Below are 17,166 nucleotides of genomic sequence, written 5' to 3'. Positions count from 1 at the left end.
CTTTTGCCTAAACACCTGAAATAAACCAACTTCAGCCTAAAAATGGGAAAAACTGAAGAAAACGACAGTTAAGAACATAATACTTTTTACTTAAAAAAGAGACAGAAACAAAAAGAAATTAAAAAACAAGTGAGCAGCACTGTGTCTTGACGAAATTTGTAACACTCTGATTCAACTCTAATACGACTCAACCGCAAAACCACACTCAGGGGAGTTCGTGCAGGTCTGTCTCTACCTTCCTTAATTTATTTTTAGAACAACTTCTACGTGAGTCGGCAGAAATACGTGGGAGTTACCTTAACTTCAGGTCAACGAGTGGCTGCAGCCGCACGAATTTGGTTTGAAAAGTTTTGGTCCATCTTTTTAAATATGTTAAATAACGTTAATTCAGGGTGAAGTCTACTTTATATGCCGCGAAATGCTCTGCTAAACGAGGTAGGTAAAAGAATAACAACATTGATAAAAAGTTAACAATAACTGTTTAGTTTGAGCAACCTGTTAATATTCATAAACTTGGGGGAAGAAGGTGAATAATATAAAGAGTTGTCCATTATTCCATCATTCCAGGTCGAAAATATTCGTTATTCTATTATTCCGATACTCGGTAAAAACAGGATTATTCCAACTCGAAAATCACCGTTTTTCTCTCCTATTTTCCCACCTCGGAAATTTCTGTTATTCTATTTCCTTTATTCCTCTTCAGCCACTTGTTGTAGGCCAACTAAATTCCGGGGGGTGGGGGGCTCCCACGTAAAAGGGCACATGCTCGTGGTCATGTTCAGCTTTGTAAATTGAAATTTTGTTTTCACTAAGGGTGTTCATGGCGGGAAGCTAATATTTTGACTTACGCAAGTAATGGTTTGGGAGACAATGCAGCGTGTTCTCCTTTAGGGGTCATCATATTTTAGTGAAATATTGCACCATTCAAGTTAACTTCAGCTATTTCATAGGATCTTTAAAGTGTAACTCGTGCTATTTATGCCCTGTCTTACCTATTTAGTTAATTTGCCAACTCAGAAACAAACAAACAAACAAGCGAAGCCTAGAGCAGTCTTAATACCTCTTGAAGTTAACAAAATTACTCTGCAAGACAGCATAACATGGCAGAGGAAAAGTAGAATAAATAATAATAACAACAATAATAATAATAAATCCAACAATGATAATATTAATAATTTTATATTAGCTAGAATAATAATAATAATAATCATCATCATCATCATCATCATATCAATAATCATATCAATGAGCACTATCATCTTGAAGGGGTGAGTCAAGAGACAGAGGACTACCCTTGAATGCCTAAAATCAGAGTCCATAGTTTGGTCCTACCTCCCAAGGAAAAAGAATAGCAAGTTTATGAGAAGAATGGATGAATCAACTGATAATAACAACCATATTGATGATGATGATAATAATACTAATACTAATAACAACAACACAGGAGCTAATCTGTCCAGTTATAAAGTGAACTTGGCGTTTGAAAGACTAAAGACACTGAAGGTAGTATCATAGATAGATAGCTAAACTTTAGTCCATTTCAACATTCAGATGTTATTACTGAGAAGTGTATAGTTCTAAAATATACGCAAATAGGGTGCCAATTATGGAAATTACATTTCATTATCATTTAGTTGATACAACAAAGTATTTGCCGGAGGACTTCAATATAGTCTTCTGTTTTCTCAGGACGTATTTCAAGAACCCTTCCAGGCTAACACTCGTTTTAAAGCGCAGTGCCGACGGAAATTTGGCCCTCTCCCTTTTCTTTTTACCTCTGTTGTCCCAGTCCTGTCTTATCGTTCGCTAGAGATATCGGTGGTTCACAATTGTTGATACTCATTCCCAGCTTAACCTAGGAAATCATGAAAACTTAAACCCAGCTATTTCCATTTGAACTTCAATGTATTTCCAATGGACTATCCCGATTTTTAGTCTACTTTTCGCGAACTTCCAAAAAAATCGGTGGTTAAATTACCGCAGTGTTTGACTAATGAAGTAAAATTAAGTTTGGTTCTAATTACTGTATTGGGATTTCGAAAAACCTAGGCTTTCGAGATATCGGGAATCTAGGTCCCGCTGGAGAGCGGATCGCCATTTTTAAGTGGTATATGTCCGAACCTTTCGTGAGAGACCTCTGCTGGCAGCGAAGTCCGAACAAGTCGAAGTTCTAGCCATTTGCAGGGCAAAAAGCCAGTCTTTTCATCTTTTTTGATGGAATCGAACCTGTAACCGGCTTCCGCTCTACAGACCAGCTCTCTACGGACTGAGCTAATGTTCCGCGGAACAGCCTGTTAACATGACACTCTGTGTTACGTATTTCTTTTTGGATAAACGAAATGACTGAGATCCGAAAGTATCTTTATAGTCTTGACTTTCGTGTGCTCGCTGCGCTTGAGGCAAGCCGGAAAAGGTTTAGAAATAGTTTGGAAAAAATTTGTATTTCATGAGATTTCCTCCGAATTTGCGGATTGAAGGACTAAGGTAACCGAAAATTCGAATTTGTGCAATAAAATATATATATTTTTTAGGGTTGGTAACGAAGAGGATGAATGTAGAATCAGTGATCTCAAAACAGGCGACCCGCAACAAAGAATCAGAAAGAAAGTTCTACTTACCTTGGTTCTTTTAATTAATAATCGACACATTTTTCAGTCAGTGTGCAGGCCTTGTCCGTGTGTATAAAAGCTCTCTTCGACACCCAGCTATCTCTTTACAATCCAAACGTTTTTTTTTGTGTGAGGTCGGACGCAATTGTTTTTTATAAGGGCCTGGGATATAGGACGAAATCACGAATAACGAGCATTGCGAAATCTCCGCCCTATGTGTGGCAATCTCTAGCTGATAAAGGTTGAATAATTGAGCCACACAGAACAAGGCAGAGAGGCTTCTGATTGGCTGGCGGGCAATCAAAACAGTTCTAAAACGGCTCTCAAATAGATTTTGCGTGTGGTTTCATACAAACGATTTGACAATAACTAGTTTCAACAGCACTTGGGAGTTTTCCTTGTGTTAAAACACGACATAAATTCGCGCGATATTGTTCAAATGCATTGTTCTCTTGAATCATGTCACATCACGAACAGCATTACATGGTTTCTTAATGAAATCTAACGTCACGTGGGCCATTCTGACCAATGAAGTGGCTGAAAAGGCGATTGCACAACCCGATCAAATGACATATGTCACGGGATCACGTGGTCTTGTAACACCGGCGGCACGTGGCCTTGGCTTTCGCTACGCTTGAAGCTTTTCTCGGAGGTCAGAATTTCACATAACTACGAGCCTTGCACTTACTTTATCTGTAATTTCTACAATTTCCAGCTGTGTCAGGTGTTTTGAAGTCGTTCGGTTGTTGTAGTGCGTAAATACTGTGCAGTCTGTGACATTTGTTCCTCGTTTTCGATTCTAGGCCATCTGAGGCGGGCTTTGCGTTGTCGCTGCGGTGGAAGACGGGAAAGCTGAGAGTCAGTGAATGGAGTAAAGAAGTTGATGCCGTGTTAGTTAACCTTCCGGCCGCGAGCTAAATTGTAGGTGTTCTCTTAGCTGGCATTTTTGCGGGCCGCCAAGACTAAACGGAAGGTTTTGTTTAGTATTTGCAAGTTATTTGTCAGATGAACTACGAACACAACACTCTATTGTAGTAGGGCAAGATATTACAACCGGAGCCAACAAGTTTACAAGACTTGAATCAAAATATTTTCCAAGTTAATGGGGCTTCAGCTGGTTTTAAGCTACCCATTTTGCAAGCGTTGTCTTGTCCACATGTTGCAGGCTCGTTATCCTGTTTGCATAGAAAAGCGTCAATTTATTTACGTGCAATCGGTTCTTGGTACAAAAATTCCACGAAGCTGACAAGGCCTGCAGACGAGCATCTCGATTTCAGTCGTTTGAAGACACGATATGGAGTCTTTTCCGCTCGAATACAAACTTAAGCTTAGCCAGTTGAGCTCGTTGCTATGTTCTATGATGGTTTAGTTAGCACTTCTTATAAGCATTGTTTCGTTTTCCAGAGGCCTCTCCGCAGCTAACAGCGTTCAACTCGCTTTTGCTTGCTAGGTTTTAGTTGACCTCAGCTGTAGAGTAGAGGACAGTCATCCATAAAATCACTTTCGACGTAACCTGCAATATATCTTGGATTTTAACCGTCATTTTTGGTGAGTACAATCTTGAAGGTTAGCTTACAATTTTCTAGTTTTAAAAATGCAAACAAAACTTCGTTAATACTACTTGATCCTTCATTGTGTTCAGGAGATGCATCGTAGCGTTTGGTTGATCGTATCAACAGGCTGATCTTTCGGGGAGTTTATACTCGGTACGATTCCTGTTATCTATTTTTTGGAGAATTCTGTTTGCTCCGTGTAAAGGTCGTTTTATTCAGAGGGTTGTGCATCCTTTTAGCTTGAAATTTTAACTAGTTAGCAGGATCTAGACGTGGTACACACCTCGTATGATAATCAGGTTTACGGCGTTGCCGCTTCATCAATCCATCCTTCCTTTCAGATGGGCAAAAGGCTGCTCATAGCGCTTTCACGTCTTTTCGTGAAACTGGTGTTTTTTGTCTTCAATTTGAATGGTTCTGTAGTATGCTTGTAGAAATAGTTTTTTCCCTTTCTACCTTTCCGTGACTCCCAGCTCACTGGTTGAATTTTATTTAGGGTGTGTAGCGAGGTGAAGCATGCTTTGAACTTGTGATGGGGGGGTTGGAGAAAGAAAGTTGCTCTCTTAAACATCCCGCCGAAGAAAGCGAAAGTCTGCAAAAAGAGCTTGAGTTTTACAACGTTGTTGTCGCACTTCATTGTGAAACGAACAAGTACATGAATCAAAAATGTTGTGAAGCAAAAATGTGGTGTTAATGTTTTTTAGCAGGGTTAAGTGCCATTTCCTTGACGAATATACAAAGCATACTTTCTCGCCTTCGCTTGAAAAAAATCTGCATACTCTATTCCTAGAGAGGAACCAGCCTTTTTGAAAGGTTTATCGTGACCAGATTTCTTTGTGTGAGAGAAACCAATAATTTCTTTGAAATGTGTTAACTACTTGTGCGACAGGAAATCCTTTTTACCTCTAGTTCACTGTACTATTCCCTGCATTGCATTTCATCAGGACGGCTTTCATACAAGGGAAAAATCATGTCGTCCGTACAATGAACCTGTATGTTGTTTTTTTCACTGGTAAATTTGTTAACTCATTTTCGACATTTTTTAATCTCTTGTAGCCGTTCAAACTAAACCTCTAGTTAACCACTTGCAGAAGCATTTCTGCTTTGAAGCAGCTTTTAGTCAGCTTGATTGCTAACTAAATGTCAAAAATGATGGAATTACATTATGCGTTTTTACCCAGCTTTAACGGAATAGTATTCAAATGTTTAACTCTGTAACGTACATGTAAATCGAACTGTTAACAGTATCATTTTATTGTAGGCATCTTTGCCGTGCGTCAGCAACACCTATACAACTGTACTGTTGTGCCTTTATAATATTCGTGATTAACCTTGTCTAGACAAAAAAAAAAAATGGTGGTGGCGATAACATTCTTATGAAGTGATTACGTGCCTCTTCTAGAAGTGTGTTCAAAGTGTTGTTCCTGTGATTTCGATAGCGTGGTTTTATTCCTTATTAGACAATAGCTTGCAGTTTGTAAGGGCTTAGCATTAAGTGAAGTCATGTTGTTTTTATTTTTAAAAATATTTTGACCAAGATATTGTAATTGAAAAATTGCATTATTGAAGTTCAGTGTTGTAAGAAACAGCATTATGTAGTGTTTATATGAGTTCTTTTCACATGACTAAATTTAAACCATTCAAGGTTAATTGAGTAACTTCGTAACGCTAGTGCTTAGAATTGAACGCACAAGGAATGTCGGATTTGTTGTAAACAAATAGGAAATATGTTTGAATACTCAAGTAGAGTATTTCGCAGATGATTTCACTGCCAGGTGAATGCGAGAAGAGAGCAAAATAGCTGTGAAATCCTTGAGAAGCGTTCGAATCATTTTGGACAGTGTTCGCACTTGCACTCACGTGCGGTGGCACTTGTTTACATGTTGTCATAACAGCATCTTATCAGGCACGTGACTAATTGAAATTTTGCGGGGCTTTCCCTGACCTTTCAGACAGAAGCAACCTCTGTGATGGAGTACTCTGGACGTGAAGAACCTCAAGGGTGAGTTATTTCCGTTCAGATGTGCACAGAACCCTTGTTCATCGTTATTTGCATCAAGACGAGACTAAACAATCTCTTCAGCACTTTCGGATTTGATTTTTAAAAAGCCTTCAACTTTAAGTTATTCTCGTTGATAAAAAAGCTAAAATCATAACCATTCTTAAAGTTTTGTTGAAGGTGCTTCAGTCTGCATGTAAGGTCAACACTTGTGCACTTACGGTTTTAAGTAAATAATAGTCTGGCCGTAATTTTTTTAAGGGACAGAAAAATAATGGTACGTGTTTATCTCTTTATGGCTGGTGACCTATAATGTCAATACTACAAAGGACGCAACTGTTTTTTTTCTTTTTTCGTCGTCTGGTTTTTTTATTGTGCTCTCCACTAAGGCTGGGAAAATGCAAATTTATACAAGTTTCAGATAAAACGCCGTTACGATATCCATTCCTGTCCGCAATTTGTGTAGGATTAACTAAACGCACGGTAATTTGGTGTTTCCATTATCATTCCTTGTTGTTAGCTATGAAAATTTTTGTGGTACTCTGCCCACCATTCAGTCAACATCTCCATAAAAGACGATTTGATAACTGTTCTGAAAATGAAATTGCCCAACTGAATGGCAAGGAGTAATGCATGGTTATACATTTTTTTTAACTGATTACAGGGAACGATGCGTCATGTTGTTTTATAATGAAAGAGGAACTAAATTCTCTTGTGTTTATCTGTGTTGTGCTTCATTTCAGGGCTGTTGGACCAAGCTTGGATCAAGTTGGACAACAGGTACGTATGTGTAATATGTGTAATTGATGGTGCAATTTCGCAGTCCCTCTTGGGTAGCCATGACTGCTACTGATCTGGTTTACCTATGTACAGTGTGTACTTACTATGAATATAGGCAATGTGAAAGAGTATCAGCAAGACTGCCTCTTGTCTCGTCATGTAATTAAGAGTTCCAATACAAGAAACCTTCTAACAACCGTAATTGCGGTGTTCCATAGAGGCTCATTGTGCTGTCTTCCAAGGTGAAATTTTTGCTAGTAATTATTGTTAGATTTGCTATTTGAACATCACCTGCAATAGTCAGCATATTAATTTGTTGCACGTTTTCCTGTCAAGATGCCTTTAAGTTGGCATATTGATTTGTACTGTAGGTTAGCTTTTGTTATGTATGTATCTTTAGGAGCAGTAGCCAGGGGCCATATTAATGAATGCCTCACTGAAGCTCTCTGGTAGCAAACAATAGTAATGATAAATCTTTATTTATGAGTGTTTTTTTTATTTAAGAGTGTCTTATAAAACTTGCCATAGGCTGTTGTTCATCATGACATAAGGTCAGGGACAACAAAACAGCTCCATTACAGTTTTAGTTATTACTTCCGCATATTTGAACTGTAATTATATCAGATTACATTCCCTGAGACTCAGCAGACAAAAAGTCACCAGCTTGAGACGCTTTTGTTGGGGAAGTAGATTTGTTTTGCAGCAGTTCTTAGTACCATATACATAGACTCCAGAAACCAGTATTAAATTTGTAAGAAAATAAGTGGACGGTTTTATTCACTAACCTGGATGGTGTATTTAAGAAGCTGACTGTTAATAAACAATTATTGGATGAGGTTTGTAATATCCTTAATAACCAAGTTCGAGTCTAAGTGTTATCAGCTGAGCCAAAGGCTGAGGCTGATAACACTTACTGAGACCTTGATTATTATGGATATCACAAAAACTGAATCTAATAATTGTTTTATTATACATTGTTTTAAAGAAAATAACAACAAACACACCATTCCAAGGAACCTGAATTGATATTGTTATTGGAAATCATGCATTGCGGGGGCAATCTACAGATTAGTCTGTAGGTTGCGCTGATTTCCAAAATTTGCTGAGGGCTCTTAGCCATTGGGAAGGCAGATAGTGAGTACAATGTATAATATAAGTTATTAGTTTAGCTCCCTTTGAAAATGATAGCAAAATATGTTTTTCCATTCACAATCTTGTGATAATGACGGGCTGTTCTGAGTGGTTGTTCTGCTAGCTCTTTAGCATCAGACAGCCCTTCTGATGGGCAATTCATGGTTATTTTGGTTCCATTGGAACCAGTCAAGGCTAAGTAGTCAATGATTTGGAGATCATGCTCTCCTACTTTTTAATTAGCCTGAAAATAACATTAGAGTCAATTATGATTAGTTGATGATTTACTCTAAGAGTCGGTCTTATTTCTGTCATATTGTATTTTCTACATCCTCACCGAATTTCTGTCACAATTTAATTTGTCAATTTGTAGATTTTATTTGTCATTCCTTAATCTTTAGGAGTATTAACAGCTTGTTGTTTAGTTTTCATTGGAGGAAGCTGACTTGTTCATTACCGTGAAGTAAATTTACAACCAGTTGTTTTTTGCCTTGGATAATTATTATCTGTGTAGTCTACATGTGTCTTGCACGATATAAAGGGGCTTGTTCATGCTATTTGCTGTCTTTTTAAAAAGCTGAAACTCGTCCTAGCATCGATTGAATTAAAAGTTCAGTTTTGCTTCCTAATAAGACTATATTTCCATGTAGGCATCGGAAGTCATCTGTTGCAATGGATGGAAACTTAAAATAGTTGGGATAATGTTTTCAAGTTTTAATAATTTGCCTGCAAAAATAACCTAAAGATTATTATGGTGGGTGCTCCTTATATTTACAGGAGCATTTACACTGTGGTGTAAAGGTAAAGATGCTGATTAATTAATGACCTCAGCACCGAATTGATCTGAAACAGAAACATCTTTGTGGTATAGCCCCTTTTAACAGTGAAAAAGTGGTTCCCTTTTTTGTCTGTAATTGCAAAGTCAAGGTCACTAGTTCTATATTTGATTGGTACTTGTATCTCACTGCTTCATAAATATCACCACCATAGACCACCTGCGGAAGATATAAAAGTTAAACAAGTCATAATAAGTGCATTCCAGTGTCAAGAATACTTAGTTTGAACATCTTTTAGAAGTGAAAAAGTTGAAAGTTGAAAAAGTGTTGTCTTTTTTGTTGTTACCTAAAGTAAAATAATACTTTTCGTCTTCAAATTAATGAGCTAGAGTTTGAAACTTGTATTTTATTACAGGTTGCTGTTTGAGCAGTCTCTGATCAAAATACAGTGCACATAATTTGTTTATGGGACATGGAACTTGTTTTATTCTGTTGCCAGCTCTTAAAACTTTGTTTTGTACTTTTGACTGAATTGAGTAGAAGAGCCTTGGTTTTTCTCTTTTTGTTCCATTTAATCCTTGTAATTCTATTGTTTTGTAAAACATAAATTTTTCATAGTGTGTGTTTTGGTCTCAATCTGTGAATTCTTTTAACTAAAAGAACAGTTAAGTTCTGGATTTTTCTTATGTGATCACAGTCTGACATATTTACACAGAAGGAAAAGGGTTGAAAGGCTTCTTTACGTGTACGAATTTTGAAAAACCTTCTTGTAGGAGTTGTAGTTGGAAATTGGTTGGTAATGATGCATTAAATATTTACTACCCCCAAAATAAGACACATGCTAACATTTCACTCTATGGACCAACAATTGACTGAAGTTTTGATTCTCTGTGTGACACTCATTTTTGAATCTGAAATCCTGTTCCCCCTGACAAATGGCTAGGGTAAGTGAAGATCATTTTTCTGCACTGTCTAAAATGAAAATAACTGGGTTTTTGTTGGTTAAGACAGCATTTATATTGATTTAAGGTGATACAAGTTGAAACAGTTGCATAATAAAGTATAGCCAGTTATTTGGTGCCCTACTTCGTTTAAAACGGAAATAGCATTTTCTCTCGTAAATTGTGCCTTGGAACATTAAAATGTTAATTTATTTGGTAGATACCCTCCTCCTCATTTCGTCATGTTAACCCTTTATATAATAATTATGAATAAAATTATCCTTGGACATTTTTTGCAGACTCTTAGGTATCCTAGCATTGATAAAAAAATCGATTCTTTAGTCATGACGTTGCCAAGAAGAAAAAGAAGTTCTCTCAGTTCCCTAGCTAAAAATGTATTATCAAAATCGTTCAAGTCTTACCTTAAAGTAAGAAGATGTGCTATGATATTAAATTGTGCAGGACTCGTAGAAGACTTGAGTCACTAGTGTCCTGCTTTCTCTGTAGAATTTGTATCGTTTTGCTACTTCGTTGGAATTGAATTTGAATTTGGGGCAAACAAAGTCAAGAGACTGTCAGATTAGGGTGGACAGTGAATATGGTTTATTTGTACAGTTTGCTTAGCCAGGAGCCAATGTTTCTTTGTTGTTTAAATTTACTGAATGCAACAATTTCTTGTTAGTTCTCTTACATAGGAGAAGATGAACTGCCAGATGTTAAGAACTCTAAATCACCTGACAGTGGAAGAAGAAATGGAACAAGACCAGGAAAGACTCGATCAGGTCGCAATAGGCAACCAAGAGATACTGACTACTTCATCAGGTGCAAGCAACTGTTCTTGTTTGTAGATATTATTTATTCTTGTTTTATTCCATTATAATGTAGCTTTATGTCACTATTAACCTAGTAGTGTGCTTTTACATGCCCTTGGAATGATTTCACCTAAATATTAAGAGCACCCTAAACCTTTGAAAACTATCCATTAGTTGTCTGTCTCCTGAAAAGCCTTTCAGCCATTAATTTGGGTAATTAATTGATTGTTGGATTTGGTTAACAAATTTTCTTTTCTCATTTTAACTTTGTACATTATTTTAGTGACAGTATGGCGAATATTTTGAGAATAAAGAGAATTAATTTATTGTGGATAATATTTCATGGATGTCGTATTGCCCATTGACTTTGCTTCTCTGTTATTTAGTTCTTTGCAAGAGAACAATATTGCTGTATATAAATTATGCATTCACACAAAATAATTGTTTGGTGTAAATTCCTACTTTGTGTATCGCTTTTTCAGCTAAATTTCTTCGAAGCCGATTTGAAGGTTGTTATGGATGAAATTTCTATTCTAAATACCACACCAACTGTGTTAGTTTATTCTATACCAGACAAAATTATGTGCAGCATTTTTAACCTATTTATATTTTCTCTAAGTGGAAGATTTGAAGCTCGTGTTAGATAAAAGATGATGTTCACTGCCTTCTAGAATGTCTATTATTTGAACTGCAGTCATAGTTTTTGTATCCCTTTAGCTCTAATGTTGATCAACGTTGCTCTAATGTTGATCAACATTATTTTAATCTTTCCTTGTCATCCAAGGGGTGAATCAATATATTGCTCATATGAGTTTGGAAATGATCAACTAGAGTATCTTGACGAACAAAAATTCTCAGTAATATCAAAATGAGAGATATAAGGAGAATAGTGTAGAGATAAGCAGTAATCAATGGTTAGGAAGTGCGGGGGAACAAATGAGTTTACCTTGGATATGTGATTGGTGAGAACCACTTTCATAATAGACCTTTTTACCGATACGGTGGCCATATTGAATTAATTCGATTTAAGGAGTATTGTAAGATGCCCAGGGGGCTTGAGCACATTTCATTTGTATTTTCGAGCACTTTTCAGGGCATTTTTTCTTAAAGTTTTTCTAGAATAAGATTGTAATGGAAAAAAAGATCCTTGTGCTGTGTTTGGATGTAATAATGATTGCCTTTTTCTAGTTTAGTATTAGAAATATGATCTTTCATTGTATATTTCTCGGGAAAAAGTACTTGTGTACCTGAGTTACGTGTGGTTGTGAATTGTACAATTATTGTTGCATCTGTTGCATGTGCCTGCACATGATTACTGTGCCATCAAACTTTTTGGCCACATACCATGCATATTGGTTGATAGAACACGAGCATCCCAAGAATGTGGACAGATTTTGAAAAAACCTCACAAAACAGTGTATAAAGTACCGCAAACCAACAATAGTCTGCAGGCTCTTTGTCCCCTGCAAATATAGTTCAATGAGGTTTTGCTCAAGCGAGAATTATTGCTTTTCATATTTTTCGGTCAAGAATGAATGCTCTACCTGACAAATTAAGGAACAGTATTTTTCCTAATTTTAAGTGATGTGTACAAAGTCCTGATTCATTTGATCTGTTACACTAATTTTTATTTTAGTATACCCAGTTTAAGAGATCCTGATTTTTTTTCCTTTGAGATAATATATCTTAATATTATTAGCTATATATTGTAGCTACTCAAAATTTCGAGTTGAAATAAAGGTTATATATGTATGTATGTATTTCTTATCTTTCAAGTATTACATGTAAAATGTCAGAAAACCATGAGCAACAGAAATTGTAGAGTAAGTGTTTTTGACCTGCCCAGCAATAAGTGAAGTAAGTTAATACATCTTGAGACTAGAACAATTAACGTTTTTGGACTACAAAGATACACGCAAGCACTTCATGTTTTTTCTTTCTTTTCTTTTTTTTTTAATCACAGCCTACCATCTTCCTGCAAACCCCTAGATTTTGGCTCCAAAATACTAAATTTACTGTCAATTAATACCATAGAGCTACTTGCATTTTCCCCTCGTTCTTCTTATCAACATTCCAGTTAACTAGCTCAATGTAGCTGTGGGAATTTGCAAGGTTCTGGTTACTGTATGTTCTTTTGTATCCTTAATTTTTTCTACTCTCTAGAAAAATATTAATTCTAAAAAGTATGTTGTACTGAGCTGCTTGTTAATGTTGCCATGTTACTAGGATTCTTGTGCCGCCCACCATGGTTGGTGCCATTATTGGCAAAGAAGGAAAGAAAATCAAAGATCTCACAGACAAAACAGGAACGGAGTAAGTCCCTTTAAATTTAGTGATGGCCTTTCATATATTTTTTATTGTAAATAACGTTGAGTTTTAAACTTCAATTAGGGCTGCTGGTAAGTTTACGTTTTAGAAAGGGCATGTTTCTTAAGCCAGATCACCATTTCAGTTGGACAGACCAGAACTATTGGACATGCATTGTACTAACTCATATTTTCAGTACAATATACGCCGTCAAGTTAAAAAAAATAATGATATTCTTTTGGTATTTGATCTGTCTGGTCATCATGTCTGACCTGCAGGTTGGATTTCGTCTGGGATTTTACAAACTTAAGCCAGGTGTTGTCCATTGACTGGATGATATTTATAGCTGTGTGAATCATTTTGCTGCTTAACAATATTATTTATTTTTTAAGCTATGTAGATCCATAGTTCTTCTTTATCATGGGTGATTAAATTGGTTAATTTCAAATGTCAGTGAACCAGTCAAAATTTCTTAGAATTAGTGTGCCCATAACTAAATCAAATTATAAGCCGTGTTCACAGTTCTTGACATTCTTCCTTCAGTACATGTGTGAATAAAGTAAATATTATTTCAGTATAGTTTTGATCGAGATGCCTCTAACATACACTATAATCACTCAGCCATAACCTTGTAAACCTTGCCTTTTTGTCTCTAGCATCACTGTGCACAAGAAAGATGACAAAACTCCATTTGAAAAGGTATTTTCTTTATCAGATTGCTTTTTAAATCATATTAGAAGTGTATATATATAGCGATGCAGGGGGTATACCAGGGGTTTCAATAAGCACTGATGACTGATAAAATGCCTCTGCTACTTAACTCAGTGTTGTCGGCTACTATTTTCCTGAAGGAAGAAGCAACTAGTTTTAATAACATTGTAAACAAATAATAGGGCCGTTTATACAAGAGAAAATAAGCCGCGGCTTATTATAGCCGCGGCTTACATAAGACGCGAACACCCCGTATAAATGGTACAAAATCTATGTTCACGGCTTTTTAACCCAAGGCCAGCTCAAGCCGCGCCTTATCCTGGCTGAGGGGTTTTGGGATGGGCTTCTCCAAGCCGCGGCTTACCTTGGACGTGAAAGTGTTCGTATAAATGCACTCAAACGTTGTCCGCGGCTTGCTGAAACCGTGAACGACTGCTGCGCATGCTCTGTTTTCAATTATATCCCAGACCTTCACGGCCGAGAAACGCGCGTTGCGGTGGCGGGAAAATGAGTTTTGTTTACTTTTACATTTACAAAGTGGAAAATGGCGGATAGAGATTCACGGAAAAAAGAAATGTGTGGAGTGCCCCAGAAGAAAAACAAATCCTGCTCATATGCAGCGAGCTTGAGATTGCAGGGACATCTTGATGAAACCACTCAACGGATCGCTGTCGAATCTTTCGTCGGGGTTTTCGCATAAGTTCCCCAATTTTCTTTGACCAATTAATTACCTGAGAACCTAACAACCAATCTTGACCGAAGAGACAGTTTAAATTAAAATGAAAAAGACAGTGAAAAAAAACAACATTTTTTACGGGCCAAAGCCAGTCGTTAAGCTTTTTTGCTTGTCCAAGCCATTGTTGCGAGATGCAAACGCAATTACCCCAAAACGAGGCACCAAACCAAATTACGTTATCATTGGACCGATCTGGCCGCGAACTAAGCCGTGAACCATTTATATGAGCAGTTCCTGTTTAATATAAGCCGTACTCGTATAAATGGGTCCTTTCGCGTCTTATGTAAGCCGCTGCCAGAGTAAGCCGCGGCTTATTTTCTCTTGTATAAATGGCCTTAATATATCATAAATCTGATGGAAATGTCATTCTGTGTTTTCACGAAGGCTTATTATGTGAACGCTGTAGTTCAGTCAATTTTTTAGATGTTTCTTTATAGGTTCATGCATAGGTTGTTCAGGTGCAAATGTGCATTTTACTTATCGTCATTGCTTCTATGAGTTGTGTGTGTGTAATGTGTGTGATAAATAGGTTTATTGAAACTTGGGTGAACACTTTATTTTCTTAAACATACTCAATTGTAACTCCATTTAGTCCCCAGAATGCTGGAAATCAGAGCTCAGAGCTTTTGAAAGTTGGACTAATGCCAGGGCACGTTGTTGATACAGTTGGTTGCTCTTTTCAAACCTGCTGCCTACTACAGTTTTTATTGAAACCCCTGCATAATATACTGAACAGTCACAGGTTGTCCAACTTACAAAGTTAATGTAACAAAATTGCAAAGCAATACAAGACATTTTTTGTCATGGTGACTCCCTAAAGCCAGAACATTTTTTTAAATCTGGTTTTGTTTTATTTTTGTTTGTTTTTTGTGCGTAAAGAACGGTTACATAGGTAACTGTGCAATCATACTTGTTTGATTAGATTTAAGTTGTCAAACCAGAATTATTATGCAACTGCAAGCCATTAATCAATGCATAATTGGTTGGCATATACACAAAGAACAAGATGAAAAAAGCCCCCTTGCCAAAAATCAGCCTGTTTGTGTAAATTGGTAGGGAGATATACACCATTATGCTCTGATGACTCCATACAGGTCCTTATAAATTGGCTTAGATAGTAACATTTGTTAGTAACATTTGTGAATCAGGCCTATTTAAGAAGGATTGGAGCATGAAATTGCTTATATCTCCTAGCCTACGTTGCAGATGTAATATAACCTGTTAGTAACGTCTGCAAAGCAGTGCACACATCCTTGATGTGTGTCCCCAACTGACTCAATGACTCAACTCTAATCATTTGCGCCCTTACTGTGAGTTGTATTGTCACACAGTCTGCATGTGAAATATTTGGAATTTGCCGCTTTCGTGGTTCATGAATGAGAGAATACTAATCTAATTAACCCAAGGGTTTTAAAAATAACTGTCACGCACACAGGTTACACTTAAAGATGTTGGTCTTTGCCCCTTTTATGGTATGGACATGTGCTTACTGGCAATGAATAGTCTGTACAATGACTGGTAATGACCAGTACCTATGGTCTGGAGGCGTTGCTTTAATATGTTCATCGCTTTTAATTTCTTTGTCCCCACTCTGTTGGGAACTGTGTTTCTTTGTTGCAAGGTTTTCAAGATTGTAAAAGTGGGATCAAGTACCCTGCTAGCAGAGTTTCCTTCCTGGCATGCATTTTACCTAGTATGAGTCCTTCGCATGGCAGACTTTCGTGTAACTTGGCTTGTTTACATTCACTCATATTGTGTGCCTATGGCAATTTTGAACCAAAACAAGCAATCTCAAAAACTCTATTTGGGCGTAATGCTTTTGTCACTTGAACGTCACTGGGCTTACTGAATTTAATAAAATTGTGACAGAAAAATAGCAAATTAATTCTGCTCTTAGTAGTAAAACAATATCATTGTGCAAATGGCCTATTTGCACTAGCAGGCTGATTTTTAGTGAGTGGAATTTTCATCTTGTTCTTTCTGGAAATTCTAACCAACCCCATGATTTAACAAATTTAGCTTTTGTGACATCATCACTTTTCTTCTGTACCATTTGTTTGTTGGGCTTGACGTTAAAAAATTGGTACATTTGCAATGTCATGTCAGATAGTGGGTAATTAGATGTATTTGCTTATTGTTAAGGTGGTAGAGATTGTTGGAACTCCAGCGCAGTGCAGCGAAGCTAACCTCAGCATTCACAGAACAATGCGTTCTGAAACTGACCCCGCCAAGAGAAGGTAAGTTTATCTCATTAATAAATGTGGTTAAGCTTTCCAACAATAGATGAGCTTTGGGAAGTTGCCTGGAAAGATGGTGAAGCCACAAGCACAAGAGCCGAGTGTGTAGGGTAACCATAGCAACCCAGTGAGGGGCAACCACCAGGCACCTTTGCTCTGAAAAATAGTGGAACAATGATACTTACCTCATACTTACCACAGAGAGGTTGGGAGGGCAGGGAGTTAATTTGCTGAGCACAGTCAAAAACAGGCACAGCCCACGTGAGAATGAGCTGACCTCAACAGGAGAGCTGTAAAGCATGCCTGCGACAGGGAAGGCTGCTGACCAGCATTGTTTCACTTTCATTTCTAGTGGAAATGACGTTTAACCACAATAGATGGGCTTGGGGAAAGTGTCTGCCAAAATAATGTAATTTTGAAGTGAGCCCTCTCAACAAGTTTAGTCACTCTTAGGCCAAACTTTGCCCGTAAAGTTTGTTTATTATGAATTAATGAGTAAATATAATGTGTAATTTAGGCAAGGTTTAACACAAGACAATGCTGGCAAGTGGTTTTCTTCATTTATCATATCTGG

The 17,166-nt window shown here is 37.1% G+C and overlaps 1 protein-coding gene across 4 annotated transcripts in view; it reads left to right on the top strand.

Annotated features, from left to right (window-relative positions):
* The first annotated feature begins 337 nt into the window (after positions 1 to 337).
* LOC140931208 (insulin-like growth factor 2 mRNA-binding protein 2) overlaps positions 338 to 17,166 on the top strand; it is a 32,901-nt gene continuing 16,072 nt past the window's right edge. The window contains exons 1-9 of one of the 4 annotated variants that reach the window (XM_073380972.1): positions 338 to 435; positions 3,413 to 3,530; positions 4,060 to 4,157; positions 6,115 to 6,164; positions 6,905 to 6,941; positions 10,472 to 10,611; positions 12,828 to 12,914; positions 13,565 to 13,607; positions 16,498 to 16,592. In XM_073380972.1, coding sequence (XP_073237073.1) covers positions 6,133 to 6,164; positions 6,905 to 6,941; positions 10,472 to 10,611; positions 12,828 to 12,914; positions 13,565 to 13,607; positions 16,498 to 16,592 — 434 coding nt within the window. In that variant the 5' untranslated portion in view covers positions 338 to 435; positions 3,413 to 3,530; positions 4,060 to 4,157; positions 6,115 to 6,132. Of the gene's footprint in view, positions 436 to 2,533; positions 3,334 to 3,412; positions 3,531 to 4,059; positions 4,158 to 6,114; positions 6,165 to 6,904; positions 6,942 to 9,854; positions 10,218 to 10,471; positions 10,612 to 12,827; positions 12,915 to 13,564; positions 13,608 to 16,497; positions 16,593 to 17,166 lie in introns of those variants that run through there. The other 3 variants (XM_073380971.1, XM_073380970.1, XM_073380969.1) reach the window with 3 other exon arrangements.

Source organism: Porites lutea, chromosome 3 (genome assembly GCF_958299795.1).
Source record: "Porites lutea chromosome 3, jaPorLute2.1, whole genome shotgun sequence".
NCBI lineage: Eukaryota > Metazoa > Cnidaria > Anthozoa > Scleractinia > Poritidae > Porites > Porites lutea.
This window is presented reverse-complemented; position numbering and strand designations above follow the sequence as displayed.